The sequence below is a fragment of the Malaclemys terrapin genome, chromosome 16 (assembly GCF_027887155.1).
Source record: "Malaclemys terrapin pileata isolate rMalTer1 chromosome 16, rMalTer1.hap1, whole genome shotgun sequence".
In the NCBI taxonomy this organism is placed as follows: Eukaryota; Metazoa; Chordata; order Testudines; family Emydidae; genus Malaclemys; species Malaclemys terrapin.
Genome location: NC_071520.1, coordinates 11,124,263 through 11,148,452, shown reverse-complemented (window position 1 = coordinate 11,148,452; position 24,190 = coordinate 11,124,263). Strand labels below are relative to the sequence as shown.

General features: G+C 43.3%; 2 protein-coding genes across 3 annotated transcripts; one reads left to right on the top strand and one right to left on the bottom strand.

The window, feature by feature from the left end:
* Window positions 1–5,538: 5,538 nt before the first annotated feature.
* COQ5 (coenzyme Q5, methyltransferase) lies at window positions 5,539–17,570 on the top strand. Of its 2 annotated transcripts, XM_054006554.1 has the most exons (7): window positions 5,542–5,745; window positions 6,602–6,751; window positions 9,331–9,555; window positions 13,782–13,888; window positions 14,899–14,987; window positions 15,240–15,351; window positions 16,230–17,570. In XM_054006554.1, exons 1-7 carry the CDS (start codon window positions 5,577–5,579, stop codon window positions 16,329–16,331), a joined length of 954 nt encoding a protein of 317 aa, XP_053862529.1. In that variant the 5' UTR covers window positions 5,542–5,576; the 3' UTR covers window positions 16,332–17,570. The 2 variants fall into 2 exon arrangements, with proteins under 2 accessions (XP_053862530.1, XP_053862529.1); XM_054006555.1 differs by lacking the exon at window positions 15,240–15,351 and having other exon boundaries at window positions 5,539–5,745.
* Window positions 17,571–18,890: 1,320 nt separating this feature from the next.
* Window positions 18,891–23,469, bottom strand: DYNLL1 (dynein light chain LC8-type 1). Its single transcript, XM_054006556.1, has 3 exons — window positions 23,360–23,469; window positions 21,884–22,021; window positions 18,891–19,218 (listed from the first exon to the last, which is right to left on the bottom strand). The coding sequence occupies exons 2-3, from the start codon at window positions 22,013–22,015 to the stop codon at window positions 19,081–19,083; spliced, it is 270 nt and encodes an 89-aa protein (XP_053862531.1). The 5' UTR covers window positions 22,016–22,021; window positions 23,360–23,469; the 3' UTR covers window positions 18,891–19,080.
* Window positions 23,470–24,190: the final 721 nt, after the last annotated feature.

The following is a 24,190-nucleotide window of genomic DNA, read 5'->3' as shown; positions in this document are numbered from 1 at the left end:
AGCAAGAAAAGAACCCGGATGGAACTCATTATATAGGGAGCCGGCTGACCTAACGTATGCTGGGAGATGTAGTTCTCTGGTGGGTCTGGGCGGATTTGGTTTGTATTTAACTATCGTAAGGTATTATGGGAGTTGTAGTTCTTAGTGTTTCATGCCATTAGTTCTCTGCGTTGTTTTGTGTCACTGTATCCGGAGCGTTGTGGGAGTTGTCATTCTTTTCACTTCTGAGTTGGTTTTGGGACTACTTCATCGAATCATGCAAATGTGCAACCCCGGAATATTGTAAAGCAATTTTATGGTCTTTCATGTATAGATGAAACCAACCTGTGTTATATGCATGTGAGTGCTGACTTCGCCCGCTCCCCCCTCGCCTCCAGCCAGTCCGGCGCTCGCAGGGTCGGGGTAAGCAGCGGGGCTCCCGGGCTGCACCTCAGCCCAGGGTCCCTCCAGCCAGGCTCCCGCCTCCAGGACCAGCCAGCAGGGCCGGCTTTAGGAAGTGTGGGGCCCAATTCGAATACCCGGCAGCAGTCCGGGTCTTTGGCAGCACTTCGGCGGCGGGTCCTTCGCTCGCTCCGGGTCTTCCGCAGCAATGAAGGACCCACTGCTGAAGACTCGGAGCGAGTGAAGGACCCACTACCGAAGTGCCGCCGAAGACCCAGATCGCCGCCGGGTGAGTAAAAAAAAAATCATAACATCATAGAAAAATACTAGAAAGACGACAAGGTGGATGACTGGGGTAATATCTTTTATTGGACCAACTTTGGTTGGTGAAGGAGACAGGCTTTCCAGCTACACAGAGCTCTTATATCTTTTATTAAACTAACTTCTGTTGTGAAGCGAGACAAGCTTTTGAGCTTACACGGAGCTCTTCCTTGGTAGCCTGAGCTCTGTGTAAATTCAAAAGCTTGTCTCCCTCACCAACAGAAGTTAGTCTTTTATCATACTTTTATCACGGGCCTCTTGTTTTTTCTCAAAAGTAAACTATACCAGTCTTTTCAATCTCTCATCATAAAAGAGTTTTTCCTTACCCCTAATCATGCTCATCGCTTGTTTCTCCACTCCCTCTAATTCTACAGTATCTTTTTTGAGATGGAGTGAACACTGAGTACTGTGAACAGTACTGAACATTGTATTCCAGGTGAGGGTGAAGCACTAGTTTATACAATGACATGATAATATTTTCTGTATCATTCTCCGTCCTGTTCCTTATACATCCTAACATTTTGTTCGCATTTTTTACCACAGCTGTACATTGACCAGAGATCTCTGTTGAACTGCCCACACCAATACCCAGATCCTTTTCCTGACCTGATCCATTTAATTTAAACCCTTTTAAGGTGTAGGGGTAGTTCCAATTTTTCCCTCCAATGTACATTATTTTACATTTATCAACATTAATTTCATCTGTCATCATGTTGCCCTTTCACCTAGCTTCTTTAGGTCTTTCTACCATTCCTCATAGTCCTCATTAGACATCACAAAATAATGTTGTGTCATCTGCAAATTTTGCCACCTCACTGTTCACACCCTTTTCCAATTCATATACCTGTACTAGTATTTTAAAACTGGATGGAAAATCAACGTATAAAGCAAAATATCAATACAGGCTGTAGTTGTTTCCATCTTGCTAATGGGTTACATATGCAGAAGGATTGCAGGTCATGACAGAGACTGCATAAAATGCTGCCTCCCTTGAAGGATCCAGTATCTCATAAATCTGAGGCAACACACCCCATAACCCTGAGGGTTGGGGAGTGTCAGCTACTTCCCACATTTCTTGGAATCCAGAAGAACCTCTGCTTCATTTTAGCATGTTAATTCTACCAAAAAAAAAAAAAAATTATATGGATCAACAAATTCTCTAGATGGTCTGTTGACCAAGAGGTGGATGCCTAAATACTAAGGCGATGAATCCATCAGAAATGTACCAATAGCTATCTAGATGCTTAGAAAGATAAAACAAACTTAGTACAACATTACCTTTATTTAGTAGATTAATGTGTCTGGTCAAGGAGGTCCAGAGGAAGAAGTACATTTGTACTTTAGAGTGGTGGCCGTGTTAGTCTGTATCAGCAAAAAGAACGAGGAGTACTTGTGGTATCTTAGAGACTAACAAATTTATTTGGGCATAAGCTTTTGTGGGCTAAAACCCACTTCATCAGATGCATGCAGTGGAAAATACAGTAGGAAGATAAATATATATATACACAGAGAACATGAAGAAATGGGGGTTGCCATACCAACTTTTAACGAGACTAATCAATTAAGGTGGGCTATTATTATCAGGAGAAAAACAAATTTTGTAGTGATAATCAGGATGGCCCATTTCAAACAGTTGACAAGAAGGTGTGAGTTACAGTAGGGGAAAAATTAGCATGGGAAAATAGTTTGTAATTTGTGCAATGACCCATCCACTCCCAGTCTTTATTCAAGCCTAATTTAATGGTGTCCAGTTTGCAAATTAATTAAAACAAAATTTCTCCTGATGATAATAGCACACCTTAATTGATTAGTCTCATTAGAGTTGGTATGGCAACCCCCATTTTTTCATGTTCTCTGTATATATATATCTTCCTACTGTATTTTCCACTGCATGCATCTGATGAATGAGTTTTAGCCCATGAAAGCTTATGCCCAAATAAATGTATTAGGCTCTAAGGTACCACAAGTACGCCTCGTTCTTTTTATTTGTACTTTAGTTTCTCCTTATCTTCATATTATGAAGAAATCAGTTTTAACCTTCATGTCTGGTTATCTGCTTCTCCCTCAAGTCTCTTCACTTTCTTCCACATTGCCTCATATGCATGGAATGCCTTCCCCAGGCTTGTCCACAAAGCCACCATTCTCTTTTTGTAATTATTCCTGACCATAAGAACGGCCATACTGGGTCCGACCAAAGGTCCGTCTAGCCCAGTATCCTGTCTTCCAACAGTGGCCAATGTCAGCCGCCTCAGAGGGAATGAACAGAACAGGTAATCATCAACCATCAACTACAGGTTGACCGTGCGTTGTGTGAAAAAATACTTCCTTTTGTTTGTTTTAAACCTGCAGCCTATTAATTTCATTTGGTGACCCCTCATTCCTATGTTATGAGAAGACCCATTACTTCTGCAAAGCCATGTAAACTTAGCTAAATCATGAAGTTATTTATTTCATGAGTGAACTACTCATTTAAGAGAAGGGGTTGATAAGAAGTAAACTGTAATCAGTTGTGAACACTGCTCACTAGGGCCAAGCCTACAATTTTCTGCATAGGCAGAACCATTTGCACTCATTTAGCCCCAGTGAAGTTAAAGGGGCTCCAAAATCAAAAAGTCAAAGGGGAAGGGCCATGCAACATTAATTGCAGGATTGGAGCTTAGTCTTATAAGATGTATCACTTTGTCTATCTTTTTTAGTTGTGATCCTGCAAGTTGTTCTACACGAGTGGATCCCTGAGTCAATATGGAACAACTTGTAGGATCAGAGTCCTTGGATTGGATATATGTTAAGGCAGGGACTGGTGTCTTTTTCTGGTTTGGGGAAGTGTGTAACACATAATTTTGGATGCTACCACAATCTAAATAATAATGTACAAAGCTTTGGGTATTTGATATTTTCTGTTCTAAGCTACACAAACTTCAGTACCTAAAAAAAAAAAGTCAATAAACAGATCAGACCACAATGGAGTAATAACCCACACACTCATGTACCTAAAATTTGTAATGGCATATTTAAATTTTAAATGCAGTAATGGGGAATGGCTAGCTCTATGTTTCTGCTTAGCCAAGGCTTTCAGTCATGTTCAAACATGTTTTAAAAGCAGTTGTGGTTCAACTGGTTTATAAAGTTGTTTGACTTACATGTGAACATGACTATGGGCCAGATCCTCAAAGGTATTTTGGTGCGTAACTTGCATTGAAATCAATAGGAGTTAGGTTCCTAAATACATTCATGGATCTGGGTCTTTATAACCATGCATATTATGGTTCTATACATTGATACAAATGCCCATGTTTGAAAAAAATCAGCCTTAAATGAGGCCAATTAAACTTAACAAACACTTGTAACCTGCTAGAGGTTCTTAGCTGAAGAGTGTTATGTGAGCTATTGGAAAGTAGTACCCTAAGTGCTGCTTTGCCTGTATTTATTGTGCAGCTCTTACTCACTTGCTTGGTTCACTGATGTGGATGGGGCTAGGCAACTGAATGAGGGTTGTGGGCTCAGATGTTAGATTAGAAATGAGCACTGGAGAGAATGGTGTTGAGTTCAGGATTTCCTCAGAGTGCAGGACCACGGGTGGGTGGGTGGGGCGTTGGGGTCACAGTGCAGGATCCAGGCGAATCGCAGTGGGATGGGGGTTGCAGTGCATGCAGGCCTGTTAGGGTGACCAGATGGCCCAATTTTATAGGGACAGTCCCAATATTCAGAGCCTTGTCTTATATAAGGGTTTATTTACCCCCCTGTCCTGATTTTTCACACTTGCTACTATCTGGTCACCCATGGGGCCGCAGGGAGAGACACGAAAGGCAGTAGGTTTGCGGTGTGGGGTCACGGGCAGACGCGAGGGGCGGTAGTTTCGGGGTCGCGCTGCGGAGCGGAGGGGGGTAGGAAGACGCGAAAGGCGGTGGGTTTAGGATCGCGGTGCGGGGTCACGGGGCAGACGCGAAGCGGTAGATGGGGGTTGTGGTGCGGAGCTGGGGGGAAGGGGAGAGAGACGCGAAAGGCGGTGGGTTTAGGATCGCGGTGCGAGGTCACGGGGCAGACGCGAAGCGGTAGATGGGGGTTGCGGTGCGGTGCGGAGCTAGGGGGAGGGGGAGAGAGACACGCGAAAGGCGGTGGGTTTGGGGTCGCGGTGTGAGGTCACGAGGCAGACGCGAAGCGGTAGATGGGGGTTGCAGTGCGGTGCGGAGCTGTGGGGAGGGGGAGAGAGACGCGAAAGGCGGTGGGTTTGGGGTCGCGGTGCGGAGCGAGGGGAGAGATGCGAAAGGCGGTGGGTTTGGGGTCGCGGTGCGAGGTCACGGGGCAGACGCGAAGCGGTAGATGGGGGTTGCGGTGCGGTGCGGAGCTAGGGGGAGGGGGAGAGAGACACGCGAAAGGCGGTGGGTTTGGGGTCGCGGTGTGAGGTCACGAGGCAGACGCGAAGCGGTAGATGGGGGTTGCAGTGCGGTGCGGAGCTGTGGGGAGGGGGAGAGAGACGCGAAAGGCGGTGGGTTTGGGGTCGCGGTGCGGAGCGAGGGGAGAGATGCGAAAGGCGGTGGGTTTGGGGTCGCGGTGCGGCGTCACGGGGCAGACGCGAGGGGTGGTAAATCCGGGGTCGCGCTTCAAAGCCCATTTCTCTGGGTAGGAGGCGAACGAGCCACGGGCACCAGAGATACCAGGCCCCTGTTCCCTCGGTAACCCCGAGCCTCGGCCCCAGCACCACGTTCCGCGGTCCCAGCTTCAAGGTGGTAGTTACATAGTAAAACCTGCCGTCGGGCCGATAAGAATCACGCGCTTTATTTACTCCTTTCCAGGCGGGCTTCCCATTGGGGCGTGAAGAGTCACGTGAGCAGGAGACGCGTTCTGTGAGTGCAAAGTTCACGCCGCTGCTAAAGATGGCGGCCTCCATTGGCGCGGCGGCCTGTAGGGCTCTGCACAGCCGCCGCCACGGGAAGTTGCTGTCTATAGGTCGGGGGCTCTTCAGTGGGGCGCGGTGCCTTGTCGCGGAGGGGGAGACGCACTTCGGGTTCCAGAATGTGTCGGAGACGGAGAAAGGGGAGAAAGGTGAGGGGGGGTAGGGGCGGGGCGATTGGGACGGGGATCTAGAGGGAGAATGGGGAGACTCTGGGGAGGGGGAGATGGGAAGAGATTGCTGGACCGTTAAATACCCCAATGACTGGTATAGTGTACGAGGCAGTGTGGTCCAGTTATTGTGAAACAAAATGGACCGAGGAGACTTGGGTTCTGTTTCCAGCTGTGTCGCTGATCTCCTGGTGAAACACCCCCCTTCTCCCAGGCAGTCACTTGCTCTCTCCATATATTCTTTCTTTTCTCTGTGTCCGGTCATTTATAATGAGAGCCCCTTGTGCTAGGGAGTGCTTTTTGCTCTGTACCTGAACACTGTCTTGCACAACAGATCTCTGATCTTGGTTGGAACTTGTTAGAGCTACCCTAATATGAATAATAGCTTATTTAAGCCTATAATAAATGGGTGCGTTCTGTAGCTCAAGGATGAGCTGACTGAGGGATGAGAATTTCCTAGCAAATTGATGCTTACCTGAATGCTTTTAGGTAATCCATCTATAAATAACTTTTCAAACAAATTGCGCTTAGTTCACATGGTGTTTTATAGATTGGGAATGTGGTGAAATGTAGGAATGTGTTGAAAGTAAATGCATGTAACAAAATATAAACTTTGGGAAGTATGATAATCTAACTGAGATTAAAAAAATAGGAGTCTTGCCTGAGACTTTACGGGGCCATGTGTTAGTATAGTATCGGCTCTCTGAGCTGTGGCGCAAACCTAGTATAGTATAGTTAGGAAGAGGACAGTGAGTACACAGAAGTGAACTTAAGTGGCATGCAACCTCTTGCTACCTCAAAGTGACATGTGTTGCATTATAATGTAATTTTATTTCAGTTTACCATGTATTTGAAAGTGTGGCCAAGAAGTATGATATAATGAATGATTCAATGAGTCTGGGGGTTCATCGGCTCTGGAAAGATATCCTGCTGCATCAAATGAACCCTTACCCAGGAACTCAGCTGTTAGATGTTGCTGGAGGGACAGGTACACTCCATTTTATTTCTAGTACTACTATTAAGGAATGCTATTTGCTGGAATAATGATTCCTTAATGGAGAGCAGAAATTCATCTACCTATAGATGAAAATGGAAAATAAGTACAGTATAGATAATAGAAATCATAGCTGCACTTAGTACAACATTTACATGATTTTCTAGAGAACGCTGTGTAGTGCTGTGGTCCCCAAACTGTGGGGCATGCCCCCTAGGGAGGCGTGGAGGAACATTTGGGGGGGGGGGCTCAGCAGGGAGGGAGCACCACCCTGCTCTGCCCTGGCCTCAGTCCCAGCTTTGGCTTCCAGCCGCAACTTCAGTCCTCTAGGGGGTGCGAACAGATTACATTACGGGTAAGCGGGGACACAACATAAAAAGTTTGGTGACCACTGGTCTGGTGGCTAAATAAGGGGCCTGAAGTTGGGAATACTGGGTTGTATTCTTTGTTTTGCCACACACACACTATGAACTTAAGCAAGTAATTAACTGCTCTGTCCCTCAGTTTCCCTTTTTGGAAAATGAAGATAACTTCTACTCTTCAAGGGGCAGGGTTGAGTCTTAGGCCTTGGCTACACTTGAGAGTTGCAGTGCAATAAAGCCTCCCCCAGCACTGTAACTCACTCCCCGTCCACACTGGCAGGGCACTTACAGTGCTGTATCTCCGTGGCTACAGCGCTGCAGGTACTCCAATTCCACGAGAGGAATAACAGCTGTTGCGGAGTGGCTGAGACAAACGGGGAGTAACCTTATTAGGCAGTGATTGATCTCTGGAAACTTCCCATAATCCTTTTAAGTGAATTTTCCTCTCTTGTTCCTCTCCTTGTTTTGTTGTGATGCCGTTCTTTGTTTTGTTGTGAACTCTGAGGTTCCTGGAGCTGCTTATCAAAAAAACAAACACCGCTACTGTTTGCTGTGAATGAGCAGAGGGAGGCAGGGGGGCTCCCTGTGCAAGCCCACAGCTAATGTTTGCTTGAAGACAGGCTGTGCGCTCCCTGTCACACTCCACCTCACCCGCCCCTTTTGAAAAGCACATTGTAGCCACTTGAATGCTGAGATAGCTGCCCAGAATGCACCGCTGCAAATGTGGCCAAGATACTGCGCTGGCAGCTGTTGGTGTGGACAGACTGCAGCGCTTTCCCTACTCAGCTGTTCAAAGACAGGTTTAACTTACAGCGCTGTACAGCTGCAAGTGTAGCCAAGGCCTTAGGCCTTGTCGACATTGCTACTTTACAGTGCTGAAACTTTCTCGCTCAGGGGTGTGAAAAAAACACACCCCTGAGCGATTCAAGTTTCAGCATTGTAAAGCGGCAGTGTAGACAGTACACCAGCGCAGGGAGCTACTCCCTTCATGGGGATGGCTTTTTTACAGCACTGGGAGAGCACAACTACACAGCCATGTTAAAGTGCTGCTGCAGCAGCACTTTAATGTTGGTATTGAAGACACACCCTTAGTTTTCTAATGTTCTGAAGCACTTGAGATCCTTGGATAAAGCTGCTCTAGAAGTGCAAAGTATTACACTTATAGAAAAACAGTTACTTACCTTTCGTAACTGCTGTTCTTTGAGATGTGTTGCTCATGTCCATTCCATGTTAGGGGTGTGTGCTCACCACATGCACCAGTGTGGGAAGTTTTTCCCTCAGTGCTATCCATAAGGATCGGCTCTGGCGCCCCCAGGAATGGTGTACATATTCGCCAATATAAGCGCGCCACTGGCTCCCTCCCTCAGTTCCTTCTTACTGCCTGTGACAGTGCGTTTTCTTTACCTTCTCCCCCCCCCCATCACATTGTGTAAATAGTTCTAGATAAGTAGTTTCTTTGTTCCCTTAATTTCTAGCAAATAGTACTGTAGATAAGTTAGATAGTCCCCTCTAGGACTTAGCCCAGGGGCGAGGCATGCCCTGACCTGGGCTTCAAGCCTTGTGATCACTGTAAAAAGCGTATGCGGATCAACGACCCTTATCAAAGTTGCTTGAGGTGTTTGGGAGAAGCCCACATTAGTGGTAAGTGTCACATTTGCAAGAGCTTCCAGCCAAGGACTAAAAAGTAGCAGAACATAAGCGCTCCTCAAGGAGTCAGCCCTCGCATCAGTCTCCGAGCACCCGAGATCAGACTCTTCAGCGAGCACAGCAGCATGGGTACGAAGTCCGCCTCCGCCACTGGCCTCTTGGCACCAGTTCCAATCCCCAGTACCTGCTAAGAAGCAGGGGAAGCACACCAAGAGAGGGCCTTCCCCGACATCCTGTATGGGAAAGGGAAAGTCCAGAGAGGAGCATAGACCCATGCAGGGCAGCAAGACTCCGGAGCCGGCCAGGCACCTGCATCACCAGCTAGGCTATCTAGTCCTTCTAGGGATCCACCAGCCACCCCTTACACTTATAGAAACTCTGTTTCAACTAACAGTAATGGGGGAAACTGACTTGTTAATGTTTCATCTAAAAAAATAAAGCTAGGGAGCATGTTAGTTCCAGTTTACCTAAATATTAAAAGTCCTAACTTCCTGTTGAATATTTAATTTTTATAATATCAGGAAATATTCTACATTTTGCATCTCCCTTTCAAAACTAATACAGGTGACATCGCCTTTCGGTTTATCAATTATGTTCGTTCCCAGTGGGAGCACCAGATCAAACAGAAACTGAAATCCCATCAGAATTTATCATGGCAGGAAATCTCTAAGAGTTACGAGGAAGAGGAACTTAAATTGCCAGGAGGTTCCCAAGTGGTGGTCTGTGACATTAATAAGGAAATGCTAAATGTTGGAAAGCAGAAAGCACAACATCTTGGCTACTCTGAAGGTAAGCCCAGCATTATATCACTTCTGTAGTAGGTCTCTGAGTGATAGAAACTTAGATTTTAAAAAATCCTTATGTAGCGTTAGTCCAAAGTTCTACTTGCTTATTTGCCTGGAGCACTAACTTTTCTGATGGGCAAATATCAGGTGTAGGTTCTTTATCCTCAACAGTATGGAAAGAGTGGGTAAGTAAGATGATGTACATGAGCTGGCTAATTGTCATGACAATTCTGCAACTATGAGTTATACTCTCTATAGAGGCACAGTGAGTCTCTTTAATACTTGTATCCCTTTGAAAATATGAGTCTGAGGATTAATCTGAAGCCCAGTGTTTGATTCTCCTTCAAAATCGGCCAGTGAGCGAAATACTGCTCTGTTACGCCAGTGCAATTCCACTGAATTTAGTCAAGCTGCATAGGTATGAAACAGGATAGTTTGGCCCTAAAAATCTGACTACACCCCAGATCTCATAAGCAATACTTTAAAAATCAAAGCAGCAAATAAAAATGTCATGAGTCCAAAAAAACCCAACAACCCTATATAGAGATAATGCCTCCCACAGAGAATAGGTTATAGTGCTTTTGGAATCTGAATCGTATTAAACATTTAGTTTGCAGGTCAATGGGGTAATTCAGTGGTCTCTAGATATCCTTTTGGGGACCACGTTGGTCCTTTCAATCAGGATTAATTTAAGAAGTAAGTAATAAATTGTGCTTGATGCACAGTATTTGTAAAATAGTTGTTTGCCCTCTCCCACTTTAATTACAGAAATATTCCTTAAATAAGATTTACTATATATATTTAAATGTGGTATATTTTATGTAAGACTGTTTTAAATTGGCTTTAAAAACACTGTTTAGTACCAGCTCTTGTTTCAAATTAAACTAAAGATTTATCGACAGTAACTGGAAGATACAGTCAGTCTCAACATTTGAAGTACCTTTTTGAAACTTTTAAAACTTGATTGAAAATGTGAACAGAATTTCAACTCCCTCATTTCCTCTTGATGAACTTTTGGGGGAGCAGTTACAATTTTTAGTGTTACATACCACAAACCAATTACTACACCCAGCTCTCTCTGCATTCCTGATTACCGCATTGGTGCAAGTAGTGCGCAGAGATATAACTGTTGGGGAAACAGACGAATGTTTCTGAAGCAGAGAAAAAATCATCAAGGTAAAAATATTTTTTTCCCCAGGCTTATTCAAAAGAATTGCACATATTGGTGAGCACCAAAAGATAATTAATGTTTCTTCTTTTTTAAGCTGGAGAAGAAAATGTGCTAAACGTAGGTAAAATGATGTAAAGGAATCCTGTAGAGGGCTCATTTTGTATTGTGTTGATGCAACACTGAATGACTTTAATAATGTCTGTGATTTCCTGCCCCACCCCTCACCCTCGCCTTAGTAGTTGCTTAAGTAAGCTGATGATTTCTCGTAGAAGTAACTTGGTCATCTATGTTACTGTGTGACTTAGAAACTAGATAAGATAAAATGCCTGTTCTCTCATATCAGTTCCAGCTTCTTGAGTCTCCTCCCTTACCCCCTGACTTCATGCCTTCTTCCAGAAGGCAGAGCTCAAAGGTCAAACACTGGCTTGTCTGGCCTCTTAAGTTGTAGACCATCATCTTCTTTGTTACTATAATAATCTTTTGTTACTCTCCAGTGCTGATAAATAGAGACCATAACCAGTGTGTTCAAACAAAGAAATATTGTTTTGGGGCAACTCTTTTATGAAATGTCTGCATTTCATAAAATCCATATAAAGCTTAGGAACTCCCACCTGTGGATGGAACAGGACATTTGCTCCTACCAGTATTAATCTATTTTTAAAAAATGTATATGACTCCAAGATTATTTAATTCCACCCTATGATTCTTCCTTCTGTAGTCCTATAGGATTCATGACCACAATTTACCTTTTGTCACGAAGCTCATTCTGACATCAATACAGACGAGTACGTTTTCAGTGTTTTGTGGGCTCATTTTGTACAACTCATTGCAAAAACTATCCCCAAGAGTGATTGTAATAGTGAGAATGTTGCAGAAGGGAATCCTTACGCTAAAACATATAGGGGCAGCCAAATAGCTGTTGCTCTCTTCTGCCATGCTAAAAATGTAGGTTCCATCTTATTCCCCCAATCTGAAGTACTGTGGGTACAGCATGCCTAGCTCCAGAGGGGAGGAGGAAGATAGGGAATTGCCATGATGCAGGACCTTGAAGGGTAGCAGGTATGAAGTTGAGGTGTCCTCTCTAGCAAAAAGAAGAATCACCGTATGATTTTAAAAATGATATATTAGGGCTGCTGATTAATTGCAGTTAACTCACGCAATTAACTCAAAAAAATTAATCGTGATTAATCGCAGTTTTAATCACACTGGTAAACAATAGAATACCAATTGAAATTTATTATATATTCTGGATGTTTTTCTACATTTTCAAATACACCTCTACCCAGATATAACGCTGTCCTCGGGAACCAAAAAATCTTACTGCGTTATAGGTGAAACTGTGTTATATCGAACTTGCTTTGATCCGCCGGAGTGCGCAGCCCTGCCCCCCCAGAGCACTGCTTTACCGCGTTATATCCGAATTGGTGTTATATTGGGTCGCATTATATCAGGGTAGAGGTGTATAATAATTTCAATTAAAACACAGAATATAAAGTGTGCAGTACTTACCTTATATTATTTTTATTACAAATACTTGCACTATAAAATGATAAAAGAAATAGTATTTTTCAATTTACCTCATACAAGTACCATAGTGCAATCTCTTTATCCTGAAAGTGCAACTTACAAATGTAGATTTTTTGTTTGTTTGTTTTGCTACATAACTGCACTCAAAAACAAAACAATGTAAAACTTTAGAACCTACAAGTTCACCATGTCCTACTTCTTGTTCAGCCAATCACTAAGAGAAACAAGTTTGTTTACATTTACGGGAGAGAATGCTGCCTGCTTCTTATTTACAATGTCACCTGAAAGTGAGAACAGATGTTCGCATGGCACTTTTGTAGCCAGCACTGATGTGCCAGATATGCTAAACATTCGTATGCCCTTTCATGCTTTGGCCACCATTCCAGAGGACATGCTTCCATCCTGATGACACTTGTTAAAAAAAAATACGTTAATTAAATGAATGACTGAACTCCTTGTGGGAGAAATGTGTCTCCTGCTCTGTGTTTTACCTGCATTCTGCCATATATTTTGTTATAGCAGTCTTGGATGATGACCCAGCATGTTGTTAATTTTAAGAACAGTTTCACTGCAGATTTGACAAAACGCAAAAAAGGTACCAATGTGAGTTTTCTAAAGATAGCTACAGCACTCCACCCAAGATTTAAGAATCTGAAGTGCCTTACAAAATCTGATCGGGATGGGGTGTGGCGCATTCTTTTAGAAGTCTTAAAAGAGGAACACTCCGAAGCAGAAATTACAGAACCCGAACCACCAAAAACAAAAATCAACCTTCTGCTGGTGGCATTTGACTCAGATGATGAAAATGAACATGCGTTGATCTGCACTGCTATGGATCGTTATCGAGCAGAACCGGTCATCAGCATGGACGCATGTCCTCTGGAATGGTGGTTGAAGCATGAAGGGACATATGAGTCTTTAGTGCATCTGGCACATAAATATTTTGCAACGCCGGCTACAACAGTGCAATGCAAACACCTATTCTCACTTATAGGTGACACTGTAAACAAGAAGCGGGCAGCATTATCTCCTGCAAACTTGTTTGTCTGAGCGATTGGCTGAACAAGAAGTAGGACTGAGTGGACTTGTTGGCTCTAAAGTTTTACATTGTTTTATTTTTGAATGCAGTTATTTTTTTACATAACTGTACATTTGTAAGTTCAACTTTCATGATAAAGGGATTGCATTACAGTGCTTATATTAGGTTAATTGAAAAATACTATTTTTTACAGTGCAAACACTTGTAATCAAAAATAAATATAAAGTGAGCACTGTACACTTTGTATTCTGTGTGGTCATTGAAATCAATATATATGAAAATGTGGAAAACATCCAAAATATTCATTAAAATAGTATTCTATTAATGTTTAACAGAGCAATTAATTGCAATTAATGTTTTTTTAATCGCTTGACAGACCTATTATATACGTATTACCTTTGCCAAAACAGAGAGAAGATCTAGTCTTTCTGAAAGTTTTCTGGGATGAACAGCTCCTAGTATATATGTGAGTTTTTGCTGTTGTTTTTTTAAGGCTTGTCCTGGGTGGTTGGGAATGCTGAAGAGCTGCCCTTCAATGACAACAAGTTTGATGTTTACACAATTGCCTTTGGAATACGGAATGTAACTCATATTGACCAGGTAAGCAGGGGCAACATGTCTTGGGATATACAGTTCTCCTGGGCTTTCTGGGCACCAAGAAAAGAAGAAACACTCCTGTATGGGGGAACCTCTGTTTCAACTTCTCACGTGTAAAAGAAAATGGGATATAGCCCTACAGTTTGGTTGAATTAAAAGAAATTGAGGTTAATAAATATCCTGCCCTTCTAAGGGCATCATAGGGTTCAGATTTTTACCATGGAGATAAGCATGATATAAATACTTGCATACATTTTTCTGGGAAGCTCTGAGTAGTCCTTACTTAAAAATTAGAAAATATTTGTAAGCACTCTAGCAAGTAATGTCACCGATTCTAATTGGGACCTGGTATTTTGAGATTGATTGGTTATAACTGTTCTGACTGAGATTATATTTGATCAAACTGGTAATTGCATGTAATGTTCCATGTGCTGAGATGTGCTTTGAATCCCTTAAAGTGTAATTACCTGTTTACACAACTGATGAAAGACTTTCTGCATGTCCACTTCTTTTTGCTTTGGTTTTATAGTGTTATATCCCATCTTCAGGAAGAAGGTGGATGTAGCTTGAAGACTTATTATGAATCTTTGGACACTTGCTAGTAGGCTGCAATACCTAATGCTTAATACCATCCTAAAGTAGGCCAATCTCTTCCTGAAAGCAACAGATAATTTTAAAATATAATAATGTGCAGCCATATTGAGCCTCTCTGACCTGAGTGGGTTGAGTTTAGCCTGACAGAAAGGGACTTATGTGAGAATGTTACCTAATTTAAAGCATACTTACAGTTTTAGACCCACAATGGATAGGTGGTATTATTGTCCAAGTCTAAATATTTTAAGTTCCCTATGAAAATCCCAGGACACTTTGGTGACTTTAACCAGAACAGAGTCTTTCTTCTGCTTGGACTGTGCCCAAGCCAAGGAGGTGGAGCATCCATGTTTCACATCCTCATGAGATAATAGGGAGGGTGCTTTCCTACAGTGTGTTCATCCACTTTTGATCTCTCTCAGGCACTTCAGGAGGCATATCGTGTGCTGAAACCAGGAGGGAGATTTCTGTGCCTGGAATTTAGTCAAGTCAACAACCCCCTTATTTCCAGGTTGGAATATGTCAATTTTTTTCTTTTCTCTTTATTTTTATCTCACACATGAGGGTTTTTCTTGAGCTGGGACAAAAACACGTGGAAGAGTCCTAAGCCCTTGAAACACTATCACACACTTAAATCCAAACTCTGTAGAAGTCCACAGCAAAGGTGATATACAGAGACTAATTCCTTTTTAGGAAAAAGTTAGTCCTAGGAGATTTTATGTTGGTGTCTGCATGTTAATCTGCACTTCGTCTCTTTGGGCAGGCTCTATGATTTGTACAGTTTCCAGGTTATCCCTGTTCTGGGTGAGATTATTGCGGGAGATTGGAAGTCCTACCAGTACCTTGTGGAAAGCATCCGACGCTTTCCAGCCCAGGTAACAAGGTGCTCTGCTTGAACATTTAGTGTACAGATTGTCACCACAGGGTCAGCTGGGTTATGGGTAGAGACTAGGCCTTTAAGAAGGCATATGCTAGTTTACTTCTGCTAATTGCACAATTACCCCTCTTCTCCTCCCCCTCCGATGACTAAAGGGGATATGAGAAAGGTCTACACAATTATGAATGGTGTGGAGAAAGTAAATCAGGAAGTGTTTTTTTGCCCCTTCACATAATACAAGAACCAGGGCTCACTCAACAAAATTAATAGCAGCAGGATTAAAACAAACATAAAAAAGTACTTCTTCATACAACGCAGTCAACCTTTGGAACTTGTTGGCAGGGATGTTGTAAATACCAAAATTATAACTGGGTTCAAAAAATAATTAAGTTTATGGAGGCTATGTCCAGCAATAACTATTAGCCAAGATGGTTAGGTATGCAACCCTATGCTCTAGGTCCGTGGTCTCCAAAGTGGGGTGTGCAAGAGGATCCTTGAGGTACGTGGCAGGAGGAGCGTTGTTGGTTTTTTTTTGCTTCGCCAGGCGGGAGTCTGACTCCCCCGCCCTCCTACCCCCCCCTTGCTTCAGCAGTTCGGTTGGGGGGAGTTGTTTTTTTTGCATGGTAGGGGCTGCATACTCAAATTTTGTACTGATAAGAATACACAATCAAAGTTTGAAGAACACTGCTCTAGGTGTCCCTGCCAGAAGGTGGGACTGGATGACAGGGGATGGATCACCCAGTAATTGCTGTGTTCTGTTCATTCCGTCCAAAGCACCTGGCCCTAGCCACTATCAGAAGCCAAGATACGGGGCTAGATGGAACATTGGTCTGACCTAGTATGGCTATTCTTATATTCTTTATTACTGTATTTCAGGAAGAATTCAAGGCAATGGTTGAAGATGCAGGTTTTCTGAAGGTGGAATATCGAAATCTATCATCAGGCATTGTAGCCATTCACTCAGGTTTCAAACTGTGACCCTCCTACTTTACAAAGCTCTTGAAGGATAAAGGGTATTTCCCCTGAGGAAGCTAAAAGCTATCCAACTCCAAAAACTTCACTGCCAAGATAGACTGGGGGGAAAGACCTGGTCTCTCTGCATAAGCTAAAGCTTCAGATTTTGGGTTTCTGAAAAGTTGAAATTATGTTCTTACAATGAGGTCAGGATCTGGAATCCCTCTGCCAATTAGGTATTTATGGATCAAGTGATTTCTTGATGCCTGGCCTGTACTCACTCTGAACTGATTACCACTTTCCAAAACCTCAGACAGTGACTCAAGTATTAAATATATGTACTAACCACGTTCATCTTCTAAAGTACAGTGGTGAGGATATGGCAAAAATCACATTTAAGACTTATGTAAGCTTGACAGCATATACTCCATACACCCGTAATAGAACTGATGGAAGGTAAACATGGACCAACTAGCCTTCAAACAAGATATCACCCTATATTGTATTGAAGTAATGACTCTAGTTCAGGGTGGGTATGGACATGACAAGTGTGTGTGACATGTAGGGTTTGTGTATTTATTTTAAAGATCTTATATAAAATTTAATATCAGTCTTTCACTTTTGCGTGGAAAATGTCACTGATTCCTGAAGACTTATCTGCAGAAGTAGCAAGTTACTGTTAATGTATTTCTTCAGTGATAGGGACAAAGTTCTGAAAGAATCTATTCACTGTCCTCACTTTAACTGTTATCCTGAAACAGTGCTGTAATTGTGAAATACCCTACCCATCACCTTGCACCCTGTCTTTGGAGAAATCTTCCACTAGTTTACCTCTGTATCCTGAGAAGACTGACAAGTTACCAAGATCCAAGGAAACTTCTGCAGTAGTGAATATGAAAAAGCTAAAAATATTGTATTAAAAATCTTATGTCTTTATTTACCCCTTATTTGAGCTGTATTCTGGTAGTTTGTTTAGTAAAGTTTAAAGTGAGTAATTTAATTCAGTTCTTACTAGCTGCCTGGAGGTTTAGTAATCTGTGTTTCTATACCAGAAAGAGTGTAGGACTGAAATGTGGTAAGTACCAGAGGGGAAAAATAGGCACAGCCTTGTCTAGCTCAGAATGCATAGTTGATAGAAAAAATCATAATAAGCAGGCTTGATACATAAGTTATTGTAACCTGCTGGTAGCTTGCAAACTAGTAAACAATCACTGTAGTAGTATAAAATATCTATTAAAGAAGCTTGGATGCAATGTGACTTCAGATGCCCTTAGATGAATCACATTAATCAACTCTTGGTGCATCATTTATTGTAGGACTACCACTTAATTCACTACTTTAAGTGGTTCATGGTACAGCAGGACACAATCTAATCATTTGACAGACAGTGTCCTGAATTCTAAACTACCTCAACTGGAATCTAGATCAGAGCCACAGGTAAGTAGAGATTTTACTCTTCCACCTCCAATAAAAATAAAGGCAAGGTTTTCAAACAAGTATTGAGTGATTAATTGTTCTACAGTTATGAATCTTGCTTAAGTGTTAAACATGGAAGCATAAGGTAATTGAACATTACTTCTAATGCAGAAAAGCATCAGAAAGCCTCTCCATAGCGGAGTTGTACTAAGTGCTACTTCAAATGGGAAGGTAGCAACTCTCCCTGCTGTATCAAGACTTTTAAACTAAAGCAGAGATATTAGCAGCTGAAAGCACTATGCTGTCTGCCCCTTTTCCTGCCTTAGTACCGAATGAGGCTGGCATACCTTCTCCAGAAGCTGCTGTAACTTTCAAGTTTAGAGCCACAGCACCATGATGGCTAAGGAGTCTCTGTACTGAAGCAGGGATGTTCAAAGTTTTGCACACTGGGGCTTTACCCTCATCATTTGAAAAGATCTAGTTCCCAGCTCAAAGCTAGTGCTAGCCCCAGGGAAGTGCTTAAACATGAAGAACTACTTGTCCTCCTCACTAACATCCTTAGAACTGGTCCTGCTTACTGGGACTATAGCAGCCTCAGCCAGCACAGCCCTAAAGGATCTAGGTAGTATCTAGCATCATGGAATCTGACTTTTTGTAAGTGACATAGAAATGGATTAAGACTCACTGTTCTATTGGACAATATTACAAATATGTTCCATAAAATAAAGGAAAGTGTACAGCCACTCACAGCCTTGGACCAGAACTACATGGAGCTATTGCTGGTTGATAAAGGCTATAGGTGAGTGAATAAGAAAAATAATATGAACTTCAGATGGATAAAAGTAGAGGCTAACCTCACAAGAATTACAGCTCCAACTTAACTTTTGTAAAGGCAGTTGTACCGGTCTATGCCAGCAGTGAACTTTTCTATATTAACAGCTTTACATCAACTTTTGGGTTAGAGAAAATACTCACTTTATGAAATACTTTTCACTTGTTTTCATGGAGCTTAGTACAAATTTAGAGCTTACTACCAGAATCTATATAGGGCTCAGTGGGATAGATGGCTATAAAACTATTAGAATAAACTCTTAAAGGTTGAGTATATCCAACAGTTTTATTAAAAAGGGAAGCAGGTTTTTGGAAAGAAAATAAATACAAGAAAGACTCTTTTGCTATTTTTTATAGCAACAATGAAAACAAACTGGTACAGAGGAGTCCCTGTCCATTACCACCACAACAAAAGGCTTGAAGAGCAAAGTGTGTTCCCCAGGGAAGGCTTAAGATTTCAGTCTCTATTTGGAGTTAGTGTGCAGTCCTGGAACTGGATGCAAGTTTGGATAGCACAGTCTGTGCTCTAACCAGATTTGAAGAGGAGAATAGCAACTTGGCCTAGGTAGAAATAGATGAAGTGCTTAGTCTCATGAGTCACATAGCTGCCAAAGTTCCTTCCCACAATGCAGTGCCAAGTGGGGTTGTACTTCTTGTCAAACTCCTGGAAGAAAAAAAAAACAAAATGCACAATATTACCACAGCAGAACTACCTTTCTTAGGCACACAAAAGTTGCAGATTTTTTGAACTGCCATATTCTCACCTACATCTTTATATTAAGTGTTCAAACATTGAGGCATGTGGCGGGGTAAGAACAGCATATCCTTTGCTGTGCACAAAGACCACAGCTTTGATAAGGGAGAGGTGGAATCGCTGACTTACCTTTATTGCACAATTGCTGGCTATTATATCATGAGACACCAGAAGTCACGGTCTTACTAGGTAGCTGCAGGAGTATAGGTAGTATCTTACTGCTGTGATAGTCTATACCCTTATATTCACCCCTTTCACAAGGCTGTGAAATTTTGTACAAAGCATACTATGTAAGGTATAATTTGAAAACTCATTTCCTGATTATTGTCCTGGTAAAATGTGGCAAGACTGTAAAAGAAAATTTCACCATACAATATTACCAAAGACATGTTCCAGGAGGCAGTCACAAACAAGTTCCCAAGAGATAAAAGGTTAGCCAATGCCTCAGCCAGGTGTCAAATAGACCACTGGATATAGACAAATATATCAGCTGGTGATGACACTTGCACAAGAGAAAGGGCTGTAAGAAGAAGGCAGACATCCCAAATCATCACTCTCTACCCACAGCATCAACCCCTGAAGAACAAAGGAAGCAGCACTGGACTGGGGGCTGGAAATCCTGACAGAGGTTCAGCCAGGAAGACTGCTGGAACTTGTGGTGAAAGAGACCTTTGCTCAAGTTAGCTGTAGTTGTGTTTTACCTTTTATTTCCATGGAACCAATCCTGACTTATATTTGTCACTTAATACATTTTTTGTTTTATCTAAACCAGTGTGTTTGGATTGAAGTATTTGGGAAACTCCATTTGGGATAACAAGATTTGTGCATATCATTTTCTATTAAAATGACAGACTTGATACAAGTTTGTATCGTCCAGGAGGGTGCTGGGCAGTACAACACACATTTCTGGGACTGGGAGTTTGCTGGTCTTGTTATGCAGTGTAGTTCATGAGTGGCTGCCTATAGCACTCAGACGGTATGGCTGGGAGTGATTTACATAGTGGAGGCTGATAGAGAGCAGATCAGGAGTGGTTGCTCTCACAGCGAAGCAGAGTTTACAAAAGGCAACCCAGGCTAGGGAATTGAGGGGACAGAGTTGTCCATCAGTCCAGATTGTACTCTGGTTAATGTTACAACTGCCCACCTGCCAAGTCTTGCAGAAATCAAGCTAGTTTACTAGGTGTAAGCATTCTCTCCTTCCATCCGAGAAGCTAACACATCCTAGTAGATCTTTAGCACAATAGCTTTCAAGCTATGGTTTCTCAACCAGCAATAGGGCAAAGCCCTTGCTAGTGATCTGCAAAAAGAATTTTGAAAGTCAAGCAGTAGAGGGAATGGGTATGGAGGAGGAGTGAAAGGATCTCACAAACAGGCGCACACAATGAAAGTGCAAAGTGCTTCGGAGGCATTCCAGTGAGTCCATTATGCTAGTTTGAATCATCCTAGTTCATAAGATCATAGTGAAGATAGTGAGTTGATCCACAGAAGGAAAGATCAGAGCATAAGCCCCAATACTCTATTCTTAAAAGAAAAGCCCTCACTTCATTTCATAGACCAAATTTATTCACAAATGAGTAGTATTTTACAGTTAGGCACTTTAGTCTGACTCCAAGTTTTGCTAGCCAATGTGATTACCACAAAAAGACTTGTTAAAAAGTGCTTTACACAAATCCATGCCCAGCAGTCCTGAAATTTAGAGCTTTGGGCCAAGCAAAGCTATCCAGCTATTATGTATTTGATTATTATATTAAGCCTCTTGGCTAATTGTTTCTATTTCCAATGTGTGTCATCACATCCCCTTTCTCCACTGATATGGGGAAGTTATACTGAAGTTTGACAATGAGCTATAGAATTGTTTTGTAGTAAGTTAAACTGATGTTTCTGCTTCATTGATTTTTAAGTGATGCATTCCCTAGAGAGAAGAAAATCTATACTTGTTTCTACATCTCAAGCAGGAGGGTTTTGTTTTTTTGTTTTTTTTTAAGTAAGTTTGCTATTCTCACTGGAAATTGCTAGCAATAAGCTGAACTCAAAAGGACAGTTTAAAGAGAGCACTTGACTGACATTAGGTTTTATACGTTGTCAATGATTGCTGCTTATAAGTCTATTCCACTCAACGTAGTCTCAATTCAATTCAACCTTCCCACTCTTATGGCAGGCCAGCATCTTCCATTAGCACTGCCAAATCAGCAAACTGCAGAAGTACGAAAAATGGCAAACTATAGTTTCCTCTCCCAACTGGGCTCAGATGGCAACATCCACATGCAGCTTCTCCCAACAGCTCCCCTGCTGTTAGAACCAGCACATGGCTAGGATATGGAAAAAATAACCAAAGGAAAGAAAAATGTTACCAAACCCAACAACAGTTGTTGTGTATGGCAAATCGTCACAAAAATTATACAACAAAATTAGCTTGCAAATGAAGGCCTTTGTATATACAACTTCAGTTGATCTGAGCACCTAGTAAAGCATCTTTTCTTCTAGAGTTCCCTTCCGGCAGTACTCCCATCATACTAGGGAGTAAAACGTGCAGCTCCAGCAACAGAGGGAAAAAGCTATTACAACAGGGATTTACCTTTTTTATATGAGCTGCAATATCCTTCTCAATGTTATATTTTTCCAGGGCCTGAGTGGCACACTCCACTGAATCTTGCTGCATCTCTTCAGACATATCCGCATTCTTGATCACAGCCTTTCGATCACACATGGTTACCTAGGGAGCACGCATGCGCACACAAAATAATTTGACATGGCAGTAGGAGCATCCACCACCCAAAACTCCCACAGACAGTCTGTTTAATAGGCTTGGTCTTGTACAATGCATGATTTTTATGGTCACTATCTAGTAGCTTAAGAACATTGGCCAAGCCTTAATGCAAAACAAGTCTCTTCAAAGCATGCGGACGTCAGCTCTACAGCCAGTGACATACGTTATACAGACAGTGAAGTAAACTAGATGTAATTTTTCAGCTGTAGTACTTTCCTCCCTCCCTTTCAGCTGAAGTAACTGGTTTGAAAGCATAGTTAGGAGCATTTTCAGTTTCACTGATCATGATCGCTTTCCCGAGAGAGAATCTGTAGAATCACTTTTTGGCTTTTCAGCTAAAAAAAAGCTTATCAGTTTAAACTGATAGTCTGTATAGCCCAGTGGTTCTCAAACTTTTGTACTGGGAACCCCCCTTTCACATAGCAAGCCTCTGAGTGCAACCACTCTTATAAATTAAAAACACTGTTTTATATATTTAACACTATTATATATACTAGAGGCAAAGCAGGGTTTGGTGAGGAAGCCGACACCTCGTGACCCCTAAGGGGTTCCAATCCTCTGTTTGAGAACCCCTGGGATAGCCAGTACCGTCATGGGGTGGACGCCTCCTAGTAGCCCTTAATCATAATTTGAGTGCAAATAGAGACCCCGAGTAGTTTAAAATACTATACAGTTTCAAGAAATTAAATTCAGAGCTTGGAATACTTTGTGAAGCTAGAGATGCTAGAAATTTCTATGTAATTTCCCTGGCACAGATAAGCTATTGAGTAGCATTCCCATAGATACTTGCTCTTTGGGAGTGTCCATTGACAGTCCTGCCATGCGTCCTCATGCTCATTTTGCCAGACAAATCTTAGTCTTGGGGGCGGGGGGTTAAAGCACCGAAGAAGCCAGAATACTTCCATCGCTACCCCCTCTTGCCCAATCGGTGATCTTCCCACTCCCACCCCCTCGTCACTTTCCCCACCCCCACCCAGGGCACCCTCCTCCCCCTCGCTAGTCCGTCCCCCCCCCACGACCACCCCGGGTACCCTCGCCCAATCGGTACTTCCGCCGCCCACCCCCGTATACTCACAGACCCCTCCCCCCTGCCCAATGGCTCCCCCCAGCCAGGGATCACAAGAACCCACGCCCCCGGGGCGCCCTCCTCTGATCCGCGCCTTCTCCCTCCGCCGGCGGGATGACCAGAGGCCGCTGCCTTCTCCCTCCTCGCGGGCCGTGCGGCCCCACCTCTCCCAGCGCCCTCTGACCGGCTCTAGGGTCCTGCCCCGGTCGGGAACTCACCGTGTGCTGGGCGGCTCCGAGCGCGGAGGGAAGGGATGGATGGGGCGGGCAGGCAGGTTCTCAACCAGCGCTCACCCAGCCAGCTCTCCGATGTGACTGAAACCGCGCGGCGCCACCCCCGTAGCCTAATGCTGCTAGCCACGCCCCTTCCGACTCAGACACGCCCGCGTGCACCAATCATTGGCCTCTGCAACAATCTCAGGCGCATGTCATTGGCCGACATCTACCGCTTACCGCAGCGTCTTACTGTTGCGTTTTGTTTCAACCCGGCATGCATCGCGCTGGCGTCTGTTCCCATAGCGACAGGATGCGTGCCGCTGGGGCCCAGGCTCGAGGCCTGCCCCCGGCAGTGAGGAGCCTGCGGAGCCCCCAGGGTTCAAGGATCCCTCGCGTAGCGCGATAAAAGGGATGGGAGCTCCCACCCAGGAGCAGCGATGAGGGCGGCTCCCATTGACGGGGCTATGGAGACTGTTGCTGAGGTCAGGATCCCCCCCCCACACACACCCCGTTCTCAGAGACATGGCGAGGGCTAGGCTCAAATCCCCGCAGGGATACAAGGCCCGGGAATACAGAAGCCTCCCCCGGAGACTGGCATGTGGTGCTCCATCTTCCCAGGAACAGGAGTCCAGGGTTGTGGCCCCTTCCTTGGAAAAAAGGTGCCACTGGTTAAGAGTGGTATTTATATTTAGGAGCACCTAGAGACCCCATCTGAAATTGTGCACACGCAAAGTGAGAAAGAGTCCCTGGCCCAAAGAGCTTAGAGACAAAGTAGACAAGATAAACAAAGAGCAGCAATGGAAACAGATGCTGCAGAGACTCTGTGCCTTGGAT

What these genes read in the sequence shown, in the direction of transcription:
- DYNLL1 (XM_054006556.1), bottom strand. Translation starts at nt 22,015, where the DNA reads ATGTGTGATCGAAAGGCTGTGATCAAGAATGCGGATATGTCTGAAGAG. An exon ending in TTGCAGCTCATATAAAAAAG is followed by an intron (nt 19,219 to 21,883) that starts GTAAATCCCTGT and finishes TTTTTCTTCCAG; the next exon opens with GAGTTTGACAAGAAGTACAA.
- COQ5 (XM_054006554.1), top strand. Translation starts at nt 5,577, where the DNA reads ATGGCGGCCTCCATTGGCGCGGCGGCCTGTAGGGCTCTGCACAGCCGC. An exon ending in GACGGAGAAAGGGGAGAAAG is followed by an intron (nt 5,746 to 6,601) that starts GTGAGGGGGGGT and finishes ATTTTATTTCAG; the next exon opens with TTTACCATGTATTTGAAAGT. An exon ending in ATGTAACTCATATTGACCAG is followed by an intron (nt 13,889 to 14,898) that starts GTAAGCAGGGGC and finishes GATCTCTCTCAG; the next exon opens with GCACTTCAGGAGGCATATCG.